The sequence below is a fragment of the Aptenodytes patagonicus genome, chromosome W (assembly GCF_965638725.1).
Source record: "Aptenodytes patagonicus chromosome W, bAptPat1.pri.cur, whole genome shotgun sequence".
Lineage (NCBI taxonomy): Eukaryota > Metazoa > Chordata > Aves > Sphenisciformes > Spheniscidae > Aptenodytes > Aptenodytes patagonicus.
Window position 1 is genome coordinate 4,410,618 of NC_134981.1, and position 25,916 is coordinate 4,436,533.

The window sequence follows — 25,916 nt, forward strand, 5'->3', positions numbered from 1 at the left end:
CATTTAGCCCAACCCCCTGCTCAAATCCGGGTCAGCCGGAGCAGGTTGCTCAGGGCCGCATCCAGTCAGGTTTTGAGCATCTCCAAGGATGGAGACTCCACAACCTCCCTGAGCAACCTGTGCCAGTGTTTGACCACCTGCACTTGAGCTTTCATGGGATTCCTGTGGGCTCATTCCTCCAGCCTGCCCCGAGGTCCCTCTGAACGGCAGCACAACCCTCCGGTCTATCAACTACTCCTCCCCATCTCGTACCATCTGCAAACTTGCTGAGGGCGCGCTCTGTCCCATCGTCCAAGTCACTGATGAAGATGTTAAACGGCACTGACACCGGTGGGTCTCTCAATTGCTCTGAATTGCTGCATCTGTTGTTCTGCTGTCGACTGTCTCATAGCAGGGGAAACTTGCCTCCTACCTTAGGTGCCAAAATTACGTGATGCGAACACTGCCCACAAAGTTCACGAAAGATGACGGGCTGGGGTAAAACCACCCCTTTGTTCCTCATGCAGGAAATACTGTACGGCAGAGCCGTCCACAGAGCCATGGAGACTTGGGGACCCACATCCTTCTGCGTCTCTGAAGGACTCGGGCTTCTCAGCACCAACGTGTTTTGAAATGGGCCAGGCTTACAGGCCCCATGGGAGTGATTGAAAATATTACTTTGGGGCCTCTGTTCTGAGGCACCGACATCACTTCTGTTGTTTAATTCTCTTTGCCTGCTCCCTTGGCCTTTCAACCAGGCCTGCCAAAAAGGGGATCAGCTGAGGAAAGGAATGAAGCATTACCACAAACTTTGTGAGGGAACGTTAGGTGGTGTGTCATGACCGAGAAGTGCATATGTACATTATACAAAATAAAATACGCACTGGGAGTTGATGCTTTTTTGTAAGTACTCAAAAGCAAGCAGCTGTGGATACACACACTGTGTCATTCAGACTCAGACACTCCCTACGGCCAGCAACAGCCTGCTGATCACAGCCCAGAGCCCTCCGGTCACACGGAGAGGCTTTTCCAACACGTCTCCCTGTGGCAACCTCATGAGAATCAGCCAAAAATCACTAACCATGAAAAACAATCCGAATGAAGCCTGTGGTTTTGTGGGTGCAGAGCCCTCACTTGCTCCCGGCCAGTTTTGGATGCCCTGCTCTGCAGCTCTCACACCGTCACATCAATGAACAATGCGCCTTTCAGTCACATTTCAAGTATTGCCACTTGAAATGCTGCAGAGCTGCGGCTCACGCAAGGTCATTCCCGGGAACATCTGCCATTGGGCTCCACCAAATGTTTCCCAGACCATGGTTTGAAGTTCCCTGGAAACAGGACTGCTGCCTTCTCCTTTTCAGACTCCTAGCTTGACCACCTCTACGTGCGAGAGGTGATTAGGCCCACTTAGGTCTGCACGCCTTTAGGGACACAGATACCGAGAAAAACCTCAGTGCTGTGATGATCAACAAATTGCAAAACGTTCAGTCTGCCCGCAGCAGACACCTTGTATTTCTCTGCTTCATGTACACTTCAGAGAGAGGAGGAAGCATGGAAAAAACCCCTTCTTATGCCTAACTCATCTTTTTTGCAGACATCTGCCTCCAAGACTGTCCCTCACCAAACAGATAATTTCCACAGTTTACTTTGCTGAGGTTCCCCTCTCTGCTTCCAACGCCCAGATTTCTCTGTTGGGAAAGATGTTCTCCCACTGAAGATTTCATGGATTGGTAGCCCAGGGACAGGGGGAATCTCAGGGCAGGCAGAAATCCACAGACTAGTTCCAGACCTACGAAAACAAGCCCGTCATCAACGTGCTTCGATTCCCTGTACAGGTGTTGGCTCCTACTCTGGGAAATGATTAGTGAGCTACAAATCAGACTGTTAAAAATAGCTGTGCTTAACCAGCAGCCGTTGTTTTCCCCATGTACCATTTGCAACCATTTGATAATGTTTTGTATGAAAGAAAAAGATATACTACACTAGTTCAGGTGAATGATCAAGCCAGATCAACATGCTGGCTCTGACAGTGGCCACGGGAGACGCTACTCAAGGAGAGCACGTGAGCTGGCCATTTTCTGCTGTCTGTTGGACCCCCCCGAGCATCCGCAGTCGTTACACCACAAACGTTACCTCCCTACCTCACCCTCTCCCGTCTGCCTTGTTCTCGATACATGTCCTGCCCATTTTGAGAACCAACATGATGAAGCGCCCTAGTCCCAATCTTAAACCGTTTATTCTTCTGTTCTAAATTATGTTAAAGAAACTGAAGAATTTTGTCCCTCGACTTTTAAAAGTCACGTTTGATACCAATAAAATCCAACATTCCTATTTATGGAGTATCCCTCTAAGCACTAGATGTTTTAAGCACCTTACAGTTCCAGGCTGAAACCCTTCTTAGCTTAAACATAGTAAATAACTTGCCTATGAAGTCAAATACTCCATTTTAAATATTAGCAGCTGGTAGCACCAGCATATGTTGACTTTATTATGGATTATTCTCATGTGGCACAAATAGCAAGAACTGTAGAGTTTAAAAGTAAAAGCTCCAAATTAATCTTTAAATGCTTTAACCAAATATCAAAGCTTTTTCTGCAAAAGTCTAAATAAAATCTTTATCTGTGCTTAGAAGCTCATGCAAATGTATTCAAAATGTACTCTCTGGATCTCTTACCATGGCAGATTGGAAGCTGCTAAAACAAATACAAGATCATCAGATCGGGCCAAGCCATCCATCTGCACCAGTAATTCTGTTTTCATCCGCCGACTTCCTTCATGTTCACCACTACCAAGATTCAGAGAAATATTATTTGCTCAGTGCATTAAAGTAATCATCTTTATTTATACAGTGTCATTCACAGCAACTGAGCCCTTGTCACAGTTTTGCCCCAGTTCAAAGCATGATTAAGCTCCATTAGCTAACATCTAAGCATTAAAATCAAGCTTTCTAATGGTTACTTAAATGGACTCTTTTCAGTGCATTAAAGTGAGGGGAATTCACTATTACTGAATCCAAAGAAAACATTTATTTTTGTTTTTTTCTTCATATTAATCTCCGCGCAACATTGACGTTTACTGGAAAACAGCTAAGGCTTTGATTGATTGATCTATATAAGAGAATTTTTATAATGCGATAGTTGCCATGAAATAACTAACGCATCTACCCACGCAGGGCAACTACTGGCATTTTTCTGTGAGTGAATGTTAAGTGGCCACAAGAAGATACACCTACCGCTGAATTCAGTATTTTGCAAAATGTTCTATCAAAAGCAAACAGAAAAATACGCCGTATTGAAATGAATTTAAAAATGGGGCAGAGACCACACAGAAAGGATCCTTCCTCAAAAAGAGGAGGGGAACTTAAGCAAAGTGCTAAGAATCCTGGCCCTGATCCAGGTAACCAATTTTGCAGGAAACCAACGCGAACTCTTGGTCCCAGATGTGGAGTTCTTGGAAACTCCTGGATCAAACCCAGAGAAAACATCAGGGCCTTAGATGGTAAGAGCTACAATTCAGGTTTAATGGCATATTTCTGCAAACGCATCCACACATCGGTGCCAAGTCAATATTTAACAGGGATATGTAAAAATAACTACATAATCTTAGATAAAAATCCTTATTAAAATACGTAATTCAGTGATGTTAATGAGAGCTTTTAAAACTATATAGGAAAGCAAAATTTGGCCCATAATTATAGCTATTAACTGACAATTATTACAAGTTGTATCTTTACAATATGGCATATTCTATTTATAAATCTTTGTGAGCATATAATTTACAGTACATAAAATCCACTGTAATGGGCCCCTAATGGTTATAACAATGTTTTTATATTTTTCCTGCTTCTTCCCCATCCCTAACCTTTTCAATCTGTTTTCAACTATAAACTGTCTACACCATGGGTGACAAGAATAACATCCTCCCATTCCTGCATCTGGAAGTCCTGACAACGCCACCAAAATTTCTCCCATGAATGAAAATCCCGTTCCACCGCGTCCACTCCATCTTACCCTGCTACGACTAAGCCTGTCCAAAGTGTCACAAAATCAGCTGCTTCTTACTCGCCTCTAACAAGTCATCTGTTGTTTCGCCCCCACTGCCTTTATTTCCACTTCAAATCCCTTATTTTAACATTGAGCACCAGCGGTTGTACACTCTTGCACCTCCCTCCTTCTCCCAGTCTTGCTGGACCCACAGTCCCTTGCTAATCTTCACACAACCTGGCTTTCACGCTCGCTTCTCTACTGATCTCATCTACTGCGAATGAAACCACCACTACATCGCGCTCTTTGAATCCCCACAGCGCATGCAAGGCTTCCATGAAGCGGTACTGTCAGAGCTGATAGGCATTCTGACAATTACACACTACGAGGCTCCTGAAGTTGACAACGGAACAAAAGAAAAATTGCTTAATAAAAAGTCAAGAAAATTACCATTATCATGTGAAGTAATTACAACGTCTTGTAATTACAAAGACAAGTCTTTCAGGGGGCCACTCGTGCTCCTGTTGAAGTTTATAGAGTAGCCTCAGGCTTTAGTTCAGCTAAGGTTTGTTTCTAAGAGGTACACTCTATGATTAAACATCAGTCAGCACCTGAACACACACGCACTATTGAAAACATGCAGTCAAGGGGGGACAAATATTCTCCTAAAGCCATAGGAAGCGGTCTCATCAGTTACCCAGAAGCAGTGCCTCTTTGACTCATGACTGACTCCAGCTCATCCAAGAAAATTGTGGAAGGAGCATGGTACCGGGCAAGTTCAAATAACACCTGTTTAGAGAGAAGAGTAAATGTGAAAGAAAGGATAAACTAACACAAAAAGGCATTAAGGGCCACAGGCACAGAAGATAAGTAACAGTAGTCACGTTCCTAACTTCTAGGACAAAAAGGGATACCTGCTGGGAGAAAGCTCTGGCTAGGCTGAGGGTCCCTGAATCCTCTCAAATTCTGAAAGGTTTGTAAAGAAGATATAAAGAACACAGGCTTGTAATCCTGTCTTTATATGTAAATCTTGCTGGCTAAATCCTATCGGAGTACCCTGTGAATAATGGGATAGAAGAAAATGATCCATCAGAGGATTCTGGGAACTCCTAAACTGATATCAGAGATTAAACATCCGTCTTTCGTTGTTGCTCCATTTGTAGTTTTTTAAATAAGGATTTGAGAAAAAAGAAAAAAAAAAAATCAGCTGAACCATAATGAAAGAAAATGGACTGATTCTCTTGATAAGAATCAAGCAGTTCTTTTGGTTTTCCTGGTGAAAACAAACAGAAACTGCTTGAACAATCAAGATTAAAAAATGGAATATTAAGCTGACACAAAAAATCCGGGTCTGCCCTTTGGAGAAAGAAGTTTCGCCTATTTTTCTGTAAATGTGGAGAGGCTTATATTAGCGGTAAGAACATATTGTCAGTTCTTCTTCAGTGAAGTGTTCTTTGAGTTTTTAAATAAATACCACTAACAATATGTATTAATCCAGCACTTTTTAATCTGAACACTTAAAAAAATGAATTTAAAAAGATATATATTATTTTCTACACTTTGGATATGAAGCACAGGGTTGAAATTATTTGCCCAGAGTCACAAGTAGTCCATGACCAGTCTGCAATTTTACTACAAATCTAGAATATAAAATCACACCGATACAGCTGAGAACTGAGGGAAACAGGATGAGTGGACATGCCTCCAAGTGACCACAACACCCACATATACTTCACACAACTTCAGAAAACTCCTGCAGCAGCCTCATGTGATTTTAGGATATAAATTCACACAATACTTTTCTTAGAGCTGTCCTGATCCACAATCCATTTCTGGATTCTGCCAAAAACTCAATGAAGGGTAAAATGCCACAAATTCAATATCGTGGCAAATGCTGCAGCATGTTCACAGAAACCTTTTGGAGGATGGTGTCAAAAAACAGACAGTCCCATCCCTACTCCTGCCAGAAGGGAAACTTCTAGGAAGCTACTGAGACAGATGTCAAGAGGATCAATAACATAGGAGGTGAATGTCAGAAGAAAAATGTGCCATTTTAAAGGACAAAGGACACAGGAAGAATAATTATGTCGCAGACATTGCCTAAATTTCAAGAGAGATTAACAATGCTTGTAATGCCATTTGCCGAGTGCAATCTGTTACAATTATTCATTTTCAAGAGCTCTGTATCTATCCGAAGTGTAGCCCAAGAGATGAGCATAAAGGAAGGCTAAGAGCTTGTGGATTTCTTACACTGAAATGGTGGATATTACGGAGAGATTAAGATGGGCATCTTAGGGCAAGGACGCTACACCTGAATCCCTGAATTTTTCTGTACCACATGCATGCTACTTGCTAGTCTATATGCAAAAATACATTTACCCATTTACCATCAAACTACCTTCCTTAAAACATTACATCTGTGTTTGACTAATAAGATCTTTGTGACAAGGGAATTCTTTGCCAATTCTGTGCCCTGAAGACTAAGAATAGTAGCAAATTTGAGAATCTAAATAACATTTTGTAGGGACCCTAGGAGCCAATCCTCACAGAAAGGACATGAAGCGCTTTGAAGGGGTCAGTAAGCAAACACTCTTTTAGTTAGGAACTCTGTCTCTTATTCAGTGAGTCAAAAATCTTTGCTGCCTTCAGGACATTTGCTTCATCTTGCATTACAGAACTAAAATTCCACAGCCAGAATCCATCCACTTCTGCAGAAGTGATGTTATTGCCATTTTAAGAACTAGATAGGAACAGAGTCACACGTTTTGTCCAAGACAGGAAAGATGATGAGTATCAGAGGAATACTCACTTTCCAGTTCTGTGTTAAACTCCAGTTCTTTAAGTGGGAACCTGGTGTTTGTTTAAGTATAATGAATAAGATAATAATTCTTACCCGGACCAGTTTTTCTGAATCACCCCTCCATTTGCTGACAATGGTGGATGCTGATATGTTGAAAAAGGTTGTGTTGCATTCTGTGGCAACAGCCTTAGCAAGCAAAGTTTTTCCAGTACCTACAAACAACAGTGTTGAAGAAATTCACTCTCTAAAGAAATACAATGAAAATGTTTGAATAATTCCCCTCATCCTACTATCACTCAGATAAAAACACTAAAATAGAAAAAAGTCATAGAATCACAGAATCACAGAATGGTTTGGGTTGGAAGGGACCTCTAAAGGCCATCTAGTCCCACCCCCCTGCAACGAGCAGGGACATCTTCAACTAGATCAGGTCGCTCAGAGCCCCGTCCAACCTGACCTGGAATGTTTCCAGGGATGGGGCATCCACGACCTCTCTGGGCAACCTGTGCCAGTGCTTCACCACCCTCAGCGTAAAACATTTCTTCCTTAGATCTAGTCTGAATCTGCCCCCCTTTAGTTTAAAGCCATTCCCCCTTGTCCTGTCGCAACAGGCCCTGCTAAAAAGTCTGTCCCCATCTTTCTTATAAGCCCCCTTTAAGTACTGATAGGCTGCAATAAGGTCTCCCTGAAGCCTTCTCTTCTCCAGGCTGAACAACCCTAACTCTCTCAGCCTTTCCTCATAGCAGAGGTGCTCCAGCCCTCTGATCATTTTGTGGCCCTTCCAGGATTGTCTGGAGAAACTCAGGTAATAGAGCACTGCAAATGCATTCCCCAAATTCTGAAGTACTACACGCTACAGGTGACTACAGGTCAAGATGCCTTCTGTGGCAAGTACATCTAAACATTCACAGGAACCAATGGAGTTTACTGCAGCGACAGCCTTTGCAACCTGACTCAGGTGGTACTTGTGCCCTCTGTCCCCTCCCAGCCACACTCATGGTGGTAGCGCTTGTGTCAAGGTGGAGCAGAGGGAGCAGTGAAGCTGTGCTGACATGGAAAACACCCAGCGAGCACAGCACAGGGCAAAGCTTCCACCCCATTTCAGAAGAACCCCCCAAATGCAGAAGAAAGGACGTTTTCCTTAAGAAGATGAGTCCATGCCAGATTTATTCACATTTTGTAAGATCAGGTCAAGCCAAACTTGATTTACATGGCCCAAGCTGAGTGAAAACAGATATAACGTGAGTTCTCACTGCTCTGAATGGTTAGTCTAAGTACTGGCTTTTGGAAGATTCAGGTGTAGAAATAGTCAAGGGTTGTGAGAAAGGCAAATGGACAGGTTTGACTGTGAGAGACGGATGTAATCATCCACCATCGTCTCCTTTTATGTCACACTATAGAACATGTTCTTTATTAACACATTTGATCTAATTAGCATCAATGATTTATCCGTGGGACAAAAACAGAAGTAGTGATAAACAAATGGATATGGTATAAAGCTCTTCATACCTGGTGGTCCGTAGAGCAATAATCCTTTCCAAGGAGACAGAATGCCAGTAAACAGCTGGGGGTACTGTGGCAACCAAAAAGTAATTCAGGGATTAAAAATGTACCATGTATAACAAAATGCAAGGGATTCTAACCCCTAGCCCCACTGCTCCCAACACATTCGGGAAACCTAAGAAATTCGGAGAGAGGGGGCAAAACCCTCCAAAACAATACAACATATATGATCTGAGTACCGAGAAGAATACTGTATTTACCATTTGAAATTAAGTGAATTCTTCAAAGGCAATTGGTTTGATATTCTCTTCTAGAAGTCATTTTCCACTGAATTAATATAGGCCAAATCCAGCACCTCTCACATTGCCAAAGGCGCCAAAGAATAGGACACAACACTTATAATTTTAATAGTGAAAGGCCATTTTCCTATAGGAGAATGCATATGCCATTGTCAGATGAAACAGGAACAGGAATAGTTCTAACACGAACTGCCTACAAAAGCACAGAAAGAGTGAGAACTCTAAAACACCACTGTTATGACAAGGAAAATGCTAACGAACTCAACCCTGGTTTTCTCAAAACTATTTAGCGCCTTACCCTTATGGGATAAACAACTGCTTCCTTGACTAGCCTTTTAGCTGCATCCAGTCCAATAATATCATCCCACTTCACGTTTGGATTATGGAGGTAAATGTCCTGCAACATACATTGCAGCCCGTTAGCAAAACTGAAGTTCTTCTGCACTAGGATGCTCACCTCTGGCAAAGTAAATCAACTCGGTTAAAAAGCAATAGTGCCATTAAGTGATACAAACGGTATTATTTCACCCTACGTACCAGGCAGCTACAAGAGGAAAGCATACACAGCAATCATTTCTACAGAACTGCTACATGGTGCCTTGCCCCTAGTTTCCCTAAGAGCACGTACACTGCCAGATGCATACGCTGCGCAGATCTGTTTCCTGTTAGTTGGAATCAGCTGACATATGAAGAGCTATCATGATATGAAGGTTCGCCAAGCCTCATATTTTGTCTCTGATGCCGGCAAGTGTTGGATGTTTAAAAAAAGTATGAGCAATAGGAGTGACATGTTGGTTCATATTTACATCCACCAAAATCTGCAACCGAAGGACTTCGATAATTAAAATTACATCTTAGTCTTTGAGTTCAAACACCCTTTGACATTCATTCTGCAGTGAATTTCTCTTACCTCTTTTTTGAACACGCTTATTCTGTAGTAACGACTTCGACAGTTTAATCATGTGCAACGTGAAAATACTTTTGTTTGTTTTAAACTTGATGCTCAGTAACTTTATGGCTGCACCTATTGCTTATGTTATTACTTACGTTATAAGTAACAGTGAAAAATTGCTGTTTACTCCACACTATGCAAGACTTTATATGCTGCAAGAAAGGGTGCAAGAAGCTCTGTAACAGGAGGAGAATTTTCCCCTAAGCATCTATCAAAAGATAGTCGGTAATTAGTGTATGCCCTGAAGCACTCACTAAATTAATTTCATTTAATTCATCAAACTTTCCAAATGTTCTATGAATCTTTCCATTTGCCTTAGTAATATTTTGTGGCTTTGTGTTCCAGAGACTAATTGTTCTGCAGAAAATATCATACCCTCAGTACAAATACTTGGGATAAATTCTGCTCTCCAATAAAAACAGACAGTCCCCAGAGACTGAAGAAAAATTATGTGCTTATATCCGAGGGGAAAATTTGATTCAATACCATTAGAAAAAATATTTATATAGAGCAGATTACACTTTCCCTTTCTATTAACAGCAAATTAAGATGAATCAGATTTATAATACTAAGTAGAGACTTCCATAACTGTTTCCAAATTAAATTAGATTGTGTTGTGAAATAGATACCACATGCTATTTATTTTTATTGATTTAGAGAGTGTTGATTACCATAGCAACGAGGAAGACACCAGCACAATTTAAAAAACATACTGTAACAAAGGCTAAAGCAACCCTATTGCTTTTTGCTAAAGTAGCAGCAAGAACAACACTATTTTAAAGGTTTCCCATAAATTAAAAACCAGACAGGAACTGAAATGAATGAGAATTTTCTTACTTTCAGGTTGGAAATTTCTTAGACTTCAGTTCTACTAAACTGCAAATGCAAAACTTGCAGACCAAGAATCTGGGCCATACACAGCGATAAAAATCAGTCAGCAAAAGTCTTCCAGGCTTTTTAAACAGCTGATTTTAAGTATGTGGGAGCAACAGCTGATACCATCTCTGATGCTAATATCCAGAGAGAGTCACAACGCTATCAAATATTGTGATACTATGAAGCCTTTTGGACAAGTGCCTAGCGGGGTTTGGGAGGCGATGCATGCAAAGCATTTACCTGCTTCGTAGCCACTGATCCCCAGTAGCCCAGGGCCCATTTGCTAGACTGCACCTCGACTCACGAGCGAAATGAAATGGTGCTGACGATGCTGGGATTCCCGCCAGGTGCTAAACCGCCCGTCCTGGGAGAATCCCCAGTCTGCCCTGGGATACAGTGTATTATTGATGCTGCGCACGCAGGTCCCGTGCTGGGATGAGGGAAGGGCACTGCTTGCGGAGCCTACGGTAATAGCATCTCTCAACTGCGCCAAGCGAGAAAAGACAAGGAGTCCAGATCATGCAGGCAGCGCAAAGCAAGGCAGAGGACCAGTATCATAAACAATGCGGGACTATCAGGGTTTAATAATTTTGGTATCTAGTAGATACATTCAGAATCAGGATATTGCTGCGATACTGGCACACCATCCACCCCGAATACAGCCCAATGCCTTGAATGGAAACTGCACCCATGGAGTTGAATCAAGGTTTTTTCCCACCATTTCATAGAATCATAGAATCATTGAGGTTGGAAAAGACCTCTAAGATCATCGAGTCCAACCGTCGACCCAACACCACCATGCCCACTAAACCATGTCCCTAAGTGCCTCATCTACATGTCTTTTAAATATCTCCAGGGATGGGGACATCACAATTGATCACAGTTAGATAATACGTTAGGTAATAGTTGGTATTAGCGAATATATTTAAATCTCTCTTTTCAGTGAGGTATTGTACATTTTCTGTAGCAATAAGAACAAAGGGAAAAGCTATGACAGTCTCATGGGTACAGCATGATTAGATTACATGCTCCCCACTAGAAAGGAATGGTCTTAATTACTTCCTCCCATTGTGTATCAGAAAGAAACATCTTTACATGTGAAGAAATGACTTGTTGGGAGTCACATGATAAGAAGAATAGCTTGCACATTCAAGAATAAGCACTATCAGTGATAGTCAAAAGAAACAAGAGGCATTCTCAGATGACAAAGATAACCAAGATCTCTATACAACTGAAATGGAGATCCGATCTTACTTTGCTTACAACCGTTGCAAGTTCTCTCATCTCTCCAGTCATGCCAATAAAAGCACTAAGGGGTTTCAATAATCGTTCCTAAAAAAGACAAACATAAGTTCTTGTCAGACTTTAATTATTTTTAAACAGCGAACTATGAAATAGTTTCAAAAAAGCTGATACATCATAATAGTAACAACTTTTAAAGCTGTAAAAATATGGATAATAATAAAGATATTGAAGTAAACCATATTTGTAGTAACTCATCTTTTCATCTGACAGAATCTAATCCTGAATTAACATTAAAATGAGCAGGTCTCTTTTTGCACACGTAGCCCTAAACACGCCCTACATAGATTAAGAGGAGTGAAAAATGTAACTACGGCTCACCGCATTGTCACATTCTCTGTTTTGAAAGTCTCTTCAAGTGCAGCAGTTGCCAGACAGACTAGCACCACGTAAGTTGGATGCACTGTCTGAGAAGCTACGGCTCATGTCAAGGAGTGGCTACTGAAAATTTCTCTCGACCATCTAAACCCTGTTCTTGTCTCAGCTGAGGTGAACGCTAAATAATGTTCTGAATTCAAAGGAACCAGAATTTCGCCCTCAGAAGTTCTGTGGGTTTCTGCATTTTTTTTTTTGTGAATCATAAGGTATCATTTGTATTTGTTGCCTACTTTCATGTTCAAAGAGTAAACAACTGTCAACAAATTAGACCAGTATCAAGTATGACTGTCCATTCAAGAAGGAAATACACCACTCAGAAATCTAAGCCCTTTTTTAGCACTTGGGAACAAAGACATCGTTGCGGTATTTTATTTTCTTCCTGGTTATGTAAAACTGATGTTCATATTCATTGGATGGAACTATGAACAGAAACACTTACTGATGGATCTGGATCACAATTAAGGCTGTTCAAGGCTATTCCATTTGATGATACTTTGACAGCATCCTGAACTGTCCCATGGAAGTCAATTACTTGGCCCTAAAAGAGAAAATAATGTTGTGATAGGCTTTACCATGATGGTAGCTCTACTGTTAAAACTGCATTGAGCCAAATTTTGCTTGCCGTTACAGTAAGGAGTTCCCTTACTGCACATACAGTCCTAAACATGGCAAAAACTGACCACAGAATCTGTGGTAGCAATGGGAAAAGAACGCACATCTCCTCAGTCAGTGCCACAATTTAACTGCAGAGCCTCTTATCATCTCCTTCAGGAATTTAAAATTTATCTTCAATTTTAGCTATTACCACTGGGTTTTAAAAACAGAAATATTTTTCCTTCTTGACCATGTCTGAAATACTATTTAATGCAAGCAGAGCCTCCTACGCAAACAATTACTGCCCAAATAATAAAATTGACCCTTCAGCTAATTATACAGCAACATTTTATATAAAAATAGACACAAAAGGCTCACATTTGATATTTGAAAAACTTTCACATGTTTTTTCTACATACACATTTCTATCATAAATCACATACTAGGTTTCCACCAACCCTTCTTGGGTGAATGCTGTCTCCTCCAGTTTTGTTGATTGCTGAGATGCTTAAGCCAAAGTCAGATTGCTCCAGAGTAACTGCACTGTCATTATTCTAAAGAAAAATCAATTTTAAAACAGATGCGTTGCCAAGTAGATGAATGGCAGATATCATTCCGTTATAGGTATCATCCCACCTCTTCCTACATGCCCAGATGAGCTGTATCATTACATGGAAGTTGCAGCAGTAATCCTCTATTTGTCAGACAAACACCGTTGTGCATTTAGACTTCATCTGACCGGTGACAACAGTGGTGAAAGCCACGGCTCTAGAGCTCAGCACTCAAGTTATTTCATACACAGAGCTTCCATTTTAAGTTGCAGAAATCTGCATTTTACATAGCTATGAGAAGAAACGCTTATGAACAGTGTTGAACAACAGGCAAGTATAATGCACAGCAGGTCAACTCAGAAATGAGGAGCCATTTTAGGATTATAGGTTACTTTGACATTCACTTCACAGCAGTTATAGCTGTAAAATCCAAAAGCTAATTTTTTTTTAAAGGGTGAGAACTTCTCCGAGATGAGCTCCTCCCTATGCAGGAAGATAGACAAGGACTTAAAAAAAAAAAAAAAAAAAAGAGGTTCTCCTTCACCCAGTTCCTCAAAAACTGTAACAGACAGGGTGCTTGCCCACCAACCTGCTGTTCCTGCTCCCTCCTCTGTAAGGAATGGTCATAAAGTCGTTTTCACAGCAATCTTACCAAAATGAGACTCACAAAACTGAAAATTACAGAGCCAAATTACTCCCCCAATCTCAAACACCTTATGCACTGCGAAGATGCTTACAACTGACACCAGACTTTCTACTTGGTTTGTTTGTCTTGCTTTCTGGCACTGAAGGATGAATCTACTGGTGTTAATGGGAAAACTCTGGTTGCTTTCAGCATAGGTTGGATTATATGACTCCTTTTCCTCTAATTTTTGCCTGTGACTTGCTCCCCAACTCACAGCCAGAAAGCATATTCTCCTGAAGTCTTCCATCTATAATCCTTAAATTACATAATTAGTAAAACCTGTTAATTACACAATTATTATTTGTGTAACTCTTTAAATTATTAATCGTATAACTCACATCCTCTTGCTGCCTCTCAAAACAAAACCACATTAATTTCAACTGTAATGCTGCCAAGATAAAACCTGTTTAAACCTGTTTGGGGCTCTCCGTGGTCGATGATTTAAATTCTGTTGTGCACCCAGGTGAAGTTTTTGACAACGGTCGTTGCACTGGCTGATGTTTGAGCCTTGGGAGATTCTGAGAAGAGCTTGCTGCCCTAGAATTAAAAAAATAATATCTTGAAAGGCTTTCACAACTTCTTTTTTCCTTCAAAATACCAAAAGATTAAAAGGCGGAGTTTTCAAATAAAGCAGTTTTGGGCTAACTTTGCTCCCACTGAAGTTAAGGCATGTTTCAATCACAGCAAAGTTCAGCGCTTACTGCTTTCAAACACGCCACCCTACCTTAGCCACACTGCAGAAACTTTGTAAATTGTCTGCATCTCCATTTGGGAAATAAGTCTCTATTTTCCTCTAAAAGATACAGAAAAATACACCAGCAGCGTGACTCTAGGCTTCAGTATTCCTAGGGTATTACAACATTTTTTTAACCACGCTGCATATTGCTTTTATAGGAAAATTTTCTGCCCAGAACCCCCCCCCACGCGTTTCTCTTACCTTCTTGGTCTTCCTCCAGTTCTCAGCTGTTGTTTATTTTCGGCTGTGGCAAAATTAATATTAAAATGGAAAATAATTAACGATATAAAAAAGGGCAACTTGATTTTTTTTTTCCCCCCCTTCAGACATATTTTTGAGCACACATTAATGACCTTGGAAATAACAATGCATAAACAGGAACAGCGTGATAATAAGCAATGCAAGCTTGCAAAAATGTTTTGAAAACAAACTGATATTGGAGAGAGCAGTTTGGCTTCAGGCTTGTTAAATTTCAGGCTCATTCAGTCTTTGGTTTCTTTGCTTACATTTTAAAATCAGTATCATTTTCACAGTAAAATGGACACTACCGGAAATTAGATTAAGAACAATAAACTAATTTAATATATCGCACAGAATGTTTATTTAATGCTAATATTTTTTTAATTGCTGAATTGGGAAATAAGAATTTGCCTTACTCCTCTTAACAGTAATTTTATCATGTTCAACATACCAAGACAGCATAAATGTCACACTGCAAGGGTGGTTATCAAACTATGTTATTTTTTGCACTTGTATCATTTGAAACAATTTCTGTCAAAGAAAAACTTTTTTCACCAAATGTCAAACTCACAAAGCCCAGATGTGAACTCATAAAGCCGAGGGCTTGTATCATACTAGCGTGTTGTTCCAAAATACATCTCCTATCAGGGTTCTCTGTACAATGTTCTTGCACCCAGATTCTCATACACTTACATAAAATAATCCTCCCCAAACAGCTGCTTCACTGAAAGAGCTGGCGAACGCGGTGTACGTAGAGGCAGCAGAGCCCATGCGTGAAACTTGTAATCCTGTGAGTACATCTACAACACTGCAAACTGCAATTCAGCGCGGAAATGAGCTGGTTCTGTAGGATTTGCTGAGAGCGTTACCAAGAATTTAGCAGGAAGGAGCACCACACTAATCATTTTGTTTGGCCTGCGTATACCGTGACCTGACCACGGACACAATTTAAGGCAGGTCGCAAACTACCCGGCAGCAGCTTCTCAAGAGAGACACATGCAGGAGGGAGGCCGTTCAGGCTTTGGGGAAAAAGGATGATACATCCCTGCCGGCATGGTTGCAATTCTGGGCTTGGGTATTGGCAGAGCACCCCATGTCTGAGTAGCTTTACTGACCAATAAATGGGTACCGAGAGCTTGTAAGTGTCCAAGAGATTTACCAGCTTTTTGGGACTTGTTCACACGGATCTAACTTCATGGATCTGGCCTTGGCTACCACTCAGTTTGACTAAGAATAAGTATGATGTCATAAATGCTTTGTAATACGTTTTCCTTCTTGATTCATAACAAATCCCTTTGGTTTCGTCCTGCAAGGCTGCTCCTCTTTGTATTAACACCAATCAATAGCTTCTAGCTGTAAATCTCTTTTTCATGCAGGTAATACTTGCTTCCAGCTAGTACTGATCTTCTACATCACCATGAATGTAATGATGACTAGCAGCTTTAGTACCTTTCAAAAATCATTTCACCTATACAGGTAATTTTTTTATATTTATATAATGTCTGGTTTACCTGTGATTTCAAAGTTGCTGGCAGCCATATGAAACAATGACAACTGCTCAGAGATGTTCCCTGGCCGATCATCCCCTTCTCTGATGATTATATTTTTCTTACAAGACAAACAGGTAGAGATGTTGGTGTTTTCTGTACCCTCCAAGCTCTTCATGATTGATTCTTACACAGTTGTTCTTATGGCTTCTCTAAGTTACATTTTGTACTCAAGTACAAAACCATTCAGGCTCTCAGGGTCGTAACAGAATGCTCATATTCTGATTCGCCTTACTCCGTATCATTCATTTATACCTCAGACTTTAAGTCCTTTGGAGCAAATAAACCTAGTACTTGTTTGGCACTTTACCTTTAGTATATGAAAATGTGCAAAATGAATGGTTAATGAGACTAGCAATGTTAAACTTTTAAGCACTAGCTTGGATGAGCTAAGATACAGTATTTCATTTAAGTGGTTTATTTTAATTTAAAAATTAAATCCAAAATAGAACAGACTTACTATTCTCTCCCCACAAGAAGAAAGCGAATATATCTATGCCATAATACTTTGCACTTACATGGCATTTTCCAATATCGAAGCAGTTTTTAAAAGACAGAAAAATATCACCTTCTTGTTCCTCTACATAGAGAGAGAAGGAAGAGCAGAAGGGCTCAAAGACCCACCTCTCAATTCTTATGTCCTATGTGCTAGAACTATCGCTCTGTAACTGTAAGAGGGTTCAAACATTAAACACTGCCACAGACGAGAAGTGCGGTGAGTATATCAGGCAAATACACATTTTAGGCTCTGAGAAACAAAAGCTTTCTTTCTGGAAAACAGCCACATACCAGTGTCCAGGACCTTTTTGGTAATTTTAGGATACTTTTGAAATTTTACAAAGTAATAGCTTTCATATTCCATCAAAATTGTCTCAAGATCAATGTTGTCACAAACTTCAAAGCCACGTAAACTTAATTTCGTCTCTTGTTCCAAAGCATTTGCAGCATCGACATACCTGGTAATTTCAAAAAAACAAAGATCAAAAAACTGAGAGTCATTATCTCATTCTGATTTTTGAGAGAAAAAGCAAACAATAGCATTAGTAAGTATATGGTATATTTAACCTGTCCACAACTCTATTTATTATAAAAGCATAAACTCTATTTAAAAAACCTTTGCTGATTGCTCTAAAGTGTTTTTAAATTATACAGGACATTTTTGTTCCAGAAATGAAACAATTTAGCAAAGTAAACTGCCAAGATATGTAACAGTAGTTTACCTTTCTCACATCAAACCAAAGGGCCATGCTGTCCATCCACCCAAGAGAGGACAGAGGGACACATTACGGGAGGTCAGACACAGACCCACAAATGTAGAGCACTATTATTTAAAAAACATACCCTTCCTCCATTAAATAATGCAAAATTAGAATGAGGAGATTTTTTCGACGAGCTTCTGTTCGCATCTCATCCTGTGAATTAAGACAGAACTCTAGATCAAATGTAATATTCTCTTTATTGCTGTAAACAGCATCTAAATGTAGCCTGTGGAAACAAACAAATTAAGACAACAGCATGTAAGAACTGTAAAACAACTCACTGTTAATAAACAGAAGGAAAGCGGTTTTCAATGTAATTTTTCTTACACATTATCAGGGCTACTGGATGGGTGGAAACCTTTTCCTAAAGAAGAGAAAATTACTTTGAGGTTGAAGAAATAACTTATTTCCCTTACTATGGCAATGGATCTCCAACATGTTCAGGCTGCTGAGAATTTCAGGGTAGGGCTCTTGGAGACCCCATGCACAATGTCTCCAAGGGCTGTGCAAGGAAACGTCGTGCTCCAGCGTGGCTGGGTCCTTCCCTTGCAACTAGAAACCCATTTTCTGAGTGCTTGGAGAAGGGGGGATGGAAAAAAGGTCTGGGATCCACACAACCACACTACAAAGACCAGCTGTACACGGTTGTCACCTCCCATTTCATAGACCTTGATGTATAAACACAACAAGTGAAATACAGAGCACTTGAAGAATAAGTAGTTTGGGGTAACACCAAACTTGCCCAATTGTAACACAGGAGTGACCAAACACAGGTCCCGACAAGGAGAAATTTCAATATGGAGTCAGTCCCATAGATTTCTTCACACAGATTGGAGAGCTCAAAGGCATTCCCAAATGGTTGAGCAATAAAAACAAGGCGGTGTAAAAAACCTTTGCCATCATTCAGCGAAGCTACATCTCGGGGAGCACACAGTGCAATATGAAGTATAGCAAAAGGGACACTGGAAGCAGAAATCTCGTAAGATACTGGAACAAAGTCTTACTTTGATGAAACATGCCATATATGCTGAGTGCCTGCAGAGAAACCCTGAGATTTTAGGGTCGTTACAGAAGTTGCTACAAGGAAAGCTCTAGAAATCAGCATATCGACTCTGGTCTGCCTCATTGGGATTTGAAGCTGGAACCACAGGAAAAGCAGGTATGGCCAAACCCACACTCAGGCGAATAAATTATTTCCTTTCTCTTTTAGGATGCTGACATTCAGCATCATTTATGAGGACTCAGAGCGAGCATGAAAGACTGGCACTTTTTCAGGGGATGGGGAAAGAGCGGTAGTTTATATGTTGCTTGCACAGCACATATATATTCCTGATGATAGTGCGCAGTAATGCATATACAGACTCCCACTTCCACCCCCAGTTTCCTTCCCGTCTACCCCAATCGAACAACGCCTGCATCCATCCCCCAGAAAAAGCCTAGCCCAAGTGTTAGGAACCTGCAGGTGACAACCCCACAGATCTTTGTCCTCCTCACACTGGAAACAGAGCCCCGGCGCCTGTAGCCATGACTTCTGCTGCTCTCTGCCAGTGCCTGGCACACAAACAAGCCAAAGAATTACAACTGACCAAGGCTTCTGTTTTTAAATCCCCCAAGATGCGTAAAAGGAATATCCATATGGAAAGACAATTACCCTAGAATTCCTGGTCTCTCGGAAGGAAGCATCTTTATAGCCAACTGCGGATACTGGAGAATCATTTATTCCTACAAGCAAAGGTGCTTTTGGGTGGTGCGATGTGCTGCTAAACCAACTTACCTCTTCAGCACGCCTTGCCTTTGTCAGGTTAGACCTACCCGCTCCCCCTGCTCTGTACACAGCAGCGGGTATCACCTAGCAATCCGCTGCTCATTTAAACACTTGAGATAGCACAATCAGCTGTTGTTTTATTTTAAAACCAATACCTCGCCCTGTGTTTGCCAACCTGTAAAAAGTACTGGGTAGAGCAGGCAAAAGGCCTCCCAGCGCAGCAGATATTTTCTGGGATGTTTGCTTCAGACGCGGGGCCATCTAGTGACACAACTAGGAAAGGGATCGGGTTTGCTTTTAACAACGTTTCCTACGGGGTGGAGGTGTATTTGTATTTCACGTATTAATAAAAAAGATTGGTAGAATCTTCATTCTGGTCTTTTAGAGAAAAGAATCAAACTGGCTGGGGAAAAAGGAAGAACCCATACCCCACATCTAGCCTTTACTACTTTTTATTGTCTTGATAAAGTTACGCAGCCATTCTGTTTCTGAGTCCATAAGGAAGCTACGATACCGTTTGCCTTTCAGTGGTGGTAAAGATGATTTTTCTAAACCATTTTAGGGAGGAAGAGTGCCGTGTAAATGCTTGGTAGATCAGTAACTCTTGAATGAAGTAGATCAGCTCCTGAGAGGTGCTGCAACAGGAAACGAACCAGTTCTGAGAACTGCTATGAGCAAAGAGAAAACACTGACACCCTGGGATGAAAGGATCTTTTCCTTCTTATTTTTTTGAGGTGCTGGTGTTTGGAAAACAGATTTTGAATTGTGGACCTTTTACCATTTGTCCTGGATGATCTGAATCCTCTGAAACAGGGTAGGAGGTGCAAGAAGGAAGCTGGAGTCATCACTTGCTGAGAGTCCCACCTGTACATTCTTCTAAACGCAACTGCTCCTGCTCTTTTATGCTGAGAAAAAATTAACTGTTGCATTTGCCCACATATCAAAAGGCAAGATCATAGCTACCTCTGGATATTTAAACACAGTATGAAAACACAGTGGTTGCCACAGAAGACAAACACATCAAGTGTTTCAGGTTTGAGTATTTACAGTAATACTCTGACGAGAGAGGAATTGCATCTGCCTGATAAACCGCCAGGGCTCACGATCCACGCTTGGAACTTTCCTTGAAAAGAATTTGTATTGTTCTGCTGCTGTTAATCCCACCAGGTTACTTCTGCTATCCCTAGAGGCATTTTAAGTTCTAGTATAAACAGCGATACAGCGACGGGCAGCATCTCAAATACTCTGCTAGGTAGAGACTTGCTTTGGGCAGTACAGGATAACATCATGTCTATGTATGAGCAACCCACTTCAACCTTAACATAGTAATGTTGTTCTTGTTGTGTTGACCAAGCAGAAGCAAAAGTGAACCTTTACATTAAGGAAGAGCCCCATTTAAAATCCGAAGATAGTCTAGACTGAGCGGTTGATTCTGTCTTTATCTTGTGTTAATAAGAATGCAAACAGCAATGGTGAATTTTGAGAAGTCAGACATCTGTCTGAAGAAAATTAACTAAGCCGTTAATCAGTTGATCAACTGACAAAGACTTGCATTAGACTGGATCTGAAAACCAGAACACAGATACCAACACCTCTGCTCCCAGTGCTGTGAAGTTTCTATAAAAGAAAGAAAAATTAAGGACCTTCCAACACGTAACTGTTACCAAATCATAAATCTTGTGAGTCAGTAGTGCACAGACCATTGCTTTCTTGACCAACCCCACAAAGCCACGTCTCCCTGCTTTTCACCACTCTTAGCCTACCACACACCCTTTCCAAGAGGTGTATGAACCTCCGCGCATCAGTGCCACCGGCAGCTTTAGCTGTCCACTTAAACCCCTCTCTGCCCACGCTCGTCTCCTTTCCTGAACTCCGGTTTATTCTCTAGGGACTGACCCTCACTGCAAATACGTCCACAAAACAACGTGCCTGCCACAGTACAGATACTAACGCTGCCGAGGACTTCTGCTGTGTTTAGAGAAGAAACGGTAAATCTTATACAGCATGAAAAAAATAGGAGTACTTACGAGTGCAAAGTTACTTAAAATTCAGTTTAGCTTTACAGTGATTTAGCCTTCCTGTTTAATTAGTATTTAGAATTGCATGTTGTTTATAGCCACTGGTATAGATGTTTAAGTGTTTAAAGTTTAATAAGCTTCCATTCTTAAAAGAACAAAAAATGTATGTAATTAAATTTTCAATTACTATAGGGGATTTTGGGGTCCATGCAATTAATAAAAGCTTAAGGCACTTAAGCGTGATCTTGTTTTAAAAACTAAATAGTTGAGCACTTAACTAATTAGCTCCAACACTTATAGAGTATTTTATTTATTTCTAGCTTAACAAAAGAGTGGTACGTATTCCATTCTTTGCAGCCGTTTAAAATTAAACTCTATTAGAGTCATGAGTCTTTAAATGCAATTGTTCGTTTAGTCGTTTCCATACCTTTTACTAAAATGCATTTACCTTATAAATCAACCTAGTCTCTTGTGTAATTCCATCAAATTAATGGACCTACTAAAAGATTAATTTAACCCCGTAATGTTTCATTATCATTTGACCCTATATTTCTGCATGAATATATTCGATAGCATGACGAAAAAAGTTACAGAGTACGTCACGGTCTATTATTCCAATAATAGTTATTATTTCCAATAATAACTATACGCTGCTGTAATACTCTGCCCTTGTACATTCAACTGAGGCAGTCAACAAGACGAGTTCAGAGGGATCTGCGCTCAGGGATTCAGACAAGAGGCAAGCGGTTAGCTCTGCAGTCACACCAGGAAAGATCTGGTCGTAATACACATGCAGTGTCCCCTCCCACTTTTTCCTTTGGGATCCCAGGATGGCTGCCAAGTATGGGGTTCCTCAAGACCAAGCTGGCACCATGTGCCAGGACAGAGAGAGTAGCTGAGGCATGATGGACTCGCCCGGTTTTCCTCCTCCCTCCAGCACCCCGTATCCCCACAGCTTTCCCTCTCCCCCAGCCCTTTGCATCTTATATTTGCAGCCTTGCCAGGCTTTTTAGAAGGCTGGTGTTCAATTATTGTTTGGCTTGCTGACAGTATTTTTTGAGAAACACAAGCAGAAAAGGGAAATGGTGAGTTTTAAACAATGTGTAACTTGGCTGCCATTGAATAGAATTTCCCAGCACAAAGAAGAGGCGCTTCTTTACTCTCTTCCAAATTATACAAGCCTGCTGCAAACAATAGAGTTTGCAAAGTTTCTCAAGAAGGATTACAAACAGCTTTCATAATTAAAGACATACAGCAAGTTCACCACAGAAGTTATGGCTGTCATAGCATTTGAGAGGTGTTACGTGTAAAATCTAAAGACATTTTACAATTTGAGTTTGGTGCACTGAAAACAGAAACCTTCCGATTCTCCCCCCATCGCAATAGTTACATGCTGTCTTTCATTAATTCATGCTCTGATGCTAAGAGCCACTCACAGAGCACTGCTATGTCCCTCTTTTAACAGGAACATTGCTGAAGCCAGGTTTTACACCGCCAAGACTTCACTAATTTGAAGCAGTATGTGTTATGAATACATAAAAATGAAGGGACACAAAGGATGGTGAATTATTAAACAATACAAATTAAGGATGCTGAATTTACAAATTAATTAATAAGCATTAATTCTCTCGCTCACTTGTATGAATTCGCAAAGTTCTACTGCAGATTACAATAGTATCGCTTGTTAAGAGTGATTTACAGAACAAACATCGGAAATTTTTAGCAATTAAAAACAGTGAAATGCCTCACAAAACAAATTTCTTTGATTGCAAGACTACACCGGGTAGCTGTGAACAGCCATAGAATTGTAACGCGTATAGGAATTTATATTTATATAGGAATTTATTTTTTGAAACACTTTTCCCCCAAACTGGTAGGAAATAATCATCTCCATTCTATAGAACAGATTAATGGAAAAACGCGATACAGATAAGGACAGAGCTGGGGAACCAGGAATTCCGGTAGTTATTTAGTGCTACAAATTAAAGATGCAGCAGCCTAACTTTTAGATACTGCATTGGAATACCGGAATTCAGAAAACAGAAATTAAGTATCTAGGCTCCCTCCACAGAAGTCAAGAACCTTAGAGCAAGAATCAAAAAACCCTCTTGGCAGCTTCAGGTTGTTCCTTAGTCACCGACTGGCTTAAAAAAAATAGGCTCCAAACTTCTGCCCCTCTGTGGAATACGAACACCTCCCTCTACTCTGTACCTAAAATATAAAGTCTCTTCACATCCATCCCGCCAAAAGGCTGTGAAGGTCAGCTTACAAAGCAAACCGACCCAAACCCGGTGGTACAGCTCAGGGGGAAGAGTTCATGAGCTCTGGGTTCTATTCCCCACAAATGCTTCCGCATTTCATAGTCAAAACCGCCCTTGGGACCGGGGCCAGCCAAATCCCCACCGGTGAGGTTACAGATTAGACCCCTTTTTCTCCTCTCTTCCTTCTGCACATTAACGCTGTTTCAATACCACATCTCAGTGCAACCCTCTCAGTGGCTAGGATCCACTTTAGGGCTGAGAGACTGTGCTGGAGGCTCCCATTCCTAGGTAAATATATGACCTACTAATCGAAGAGGTTGACACCAGCTAAAACTCAGGCTCAGAACCCCTCCCAAAACTACCTTCCGTCTGAGCAATCCTGTCCTATTCACGCACAGTGGGGATTTGCGTATGCACACGGAGCACCCAACCCCTCTCCGGGAAGGGTTTTTAGCAGTCCGGCAGTCCAGCCCTGCAGTCTGTCTCACTCCCCTTGGATCCGACCAGCAGATGGAAGCAAAAGAACAGGTTAAGAAATTTAGCAAAATCCTGCTCCTTTCGGGCTTCCTGGAGCTCGACCCATCCGTGGGATGGAGACGGGGTGGGACTGTACAGCCCTGACTTATGGAAAAGGGAGCTGGGAGAGGAAGGAATACGGGCTGGGACCCTTTCGCTGTTACCTGCGCCTGCCGTGACCACGCAACGGCCTCGGACAGGAGCTGAGGAGAGCGAGGGGGCCTGCCCTGCCCCGAGGAGGCGGCAGGATAAGAAGAGCTTCCCTCCTGCGAAGGGAAGGGAAACGAGAAGGGGGCACCGTGGCGAGCCCCCACCCGTAAGGAGAGCCAGGACCGCCCCAATTCCGACGACCCCGAGGGCCTCTGGGCCCGGCCCTCCTCGCCTCGGCCGCCATGGCGTCGCCGTCCTCCCCCCCGCGCATGCGCAGAAGTCGCCCCCCACCCCCCCCGCGATTTCCGTAGCAACGGGGACGCGCGGCCGCCCGGCCTGCCTGTCCTTACCGCCTCCCTCGCCTGGTAGGTGGTTCTCAGCGTTCGGCAGGAGAGCTCCATCGGGGCGGGCAGCAGCCCCGGCCACGGGCGGCTACAGCCCACGGGGAAAGTCACAGCCGGTTCCCGGCAGCGCCCGGCCCCCGCACCCCGCGGAGGCCAGCGGGCGCCGTGAGGGAAGGGCCCGCCCTACCTCCCTCACGCAACCAATCGAGACGCCGGAGGGTGAAAGATTGCCCAAAAAACTGCCCAATCACCAGTGGGGTAGGGGTGGCCATGTAATGAATGGGTCAATCACGGTGGGGAGGAGGGGCGGGGCTGACAGTAGTGCCGGCCAATCGCCTCTAGGCTCACCTGAGGAGGGTGGCAGAGCGGTTGGTGGGTCTGTGAGGGGAGCGGCGGGGGTGTTGAGCGGAGGGGCCGGAGGCGGTCTAGACCGAACCAAACCAAGCCAAACCAAACCAAATCAGCCCTTCCCAGCCTAGCCTAGCCCACTGTTAAACACATCCGGCTCACCCAGACAGGCAAGGTGCGCCCGAGAAGAAGCAGAGTGCGGTCTGCCCCTTGCATCAAGGATGGTGGTGGGCGTTAAAATGGAGGCTGCCAGCGTGCTGGCACTGAGGGAACGCAGGGCTGTGAGAAGGGCCCTCTTCAGAGCACCCGAAAGCCGTTGTTAAACTCGGCTGCCTGATTGCTGCAGCCTCCTGGGTTCAGGATGTGAATTACTGGTGGGGTGAGTTGTGCCTGTCGGATAACTGTTTGGCTTCAGTCCAGCTGGAGGAGAACAATAAAAAAAGAAAAAAAAAATCTCTGAAAATACATGAAAGAGAAGTTAGAGCATGCAAAAGACTTGCTTGGTGACAGCCACAACAGGGCACAAAGCAGGACAGAAGAGGTTAGAGGCGGGGGAAGAACAATCCTCTGGAACCATCCTGTCCTCTGGTACGTAAGCGCTTCCCAGCCAGGCAGCTGCAGGTGCAAGCTCTCCCCAAGTCCTGCCTGCTGGAGACCAACAGCTACTCAGTTCCACCAGCTGCTCTTGGACAGAGCAACTACCGGATTCTTCACATCCGTGCCATGCTACGCTTGCTTAGCATCTCATCCTCAAAACCGTGTTCCGTAGACATCCACACCTTCTTCCAAATGCTGTCTCCTCAATATAACCGGCCTTATCCTTTTGGTGC

At 42.2% G+C, this 25,916-nt stretch overlaps 1 protein-coding gene across 6 annotated transcripts in view; it reads right to left on the reverse strand.

Annotated features, from left to right (window-relative positions):
* The window catches only part of LOC143172142 (katanin p60 ATPase-containing subunit A-like 2), a 32,467-nt gene extending 7,599 nt beyond the window's left edge, over positions 1 to 24,868 (reverse strand). The window contains exons 1-13 of one of the 6 annotated variants that reach the window (XM_076361397.1): positions 24,745 to 24,868; positions 17,767 to 17,837; positions 17,215 to 17,381; positions 14,840 to 14,882; positions 14,316 to 14,439; positions 13,125 to 13,220; positions 12,512 to 12,610; positions 11,647 to 11,724; positions 8,863 to 8,961; positions 8,272 to 8,335; positions 6,856 to 6,974; positions 4,660 to 4,751; positions 2,654 to 2,764 (exon numbers count right to left, since the gene is read on the reverse strand). In XM_076361397.1, the coding sequence (XP_076217512.1) occupies positions 2,654 to 2,764; positions 4,660 to 4,751; positions 6,856 to 6,974; positions 8,272 to 8,335; positions 8,863 to 8,961; positions 11,647 to 11,724; positions 12,512 to 12,610; positions 13,125 to 13,220; positions 14,316 to 14,439; positions 14,840 to 14,882; positions 17,215 to 17,381; positions 17,767 to 17,837; positions 24,745 to 24,795 (1,214 nt within the window). In that variant the 5' untranslated portion in view covers positions 24,796 to 24,868. Of the gene's footprint in view, positions 1 to 2,653; positions 2,765 to 4,659; positions 4,752 to 6,855; positions 6,975 to 8,271; positions 8,336 to 8,862; positions 8,962 to 11,646; positions 11,725 to 12,511; positions 12,611 to 13,109; positions 13,221 to 14,315; positions 14,440 to 14,839; positions 14,883 to 17,214; positions 17,382 to 17,766; positions 17,838 to 17,965; positions 18,034 to 24,744 lie in introns of those variants that run through there. The other 5 variants (XM_076361396.1, XM_076361399.1, XM_076361398.1 and 2 more) reach the window with 5 other exon arrangements.
* Between the last annotated feature and the right edge of the window lie 1,048 nt (positions 24,869 to 25,916).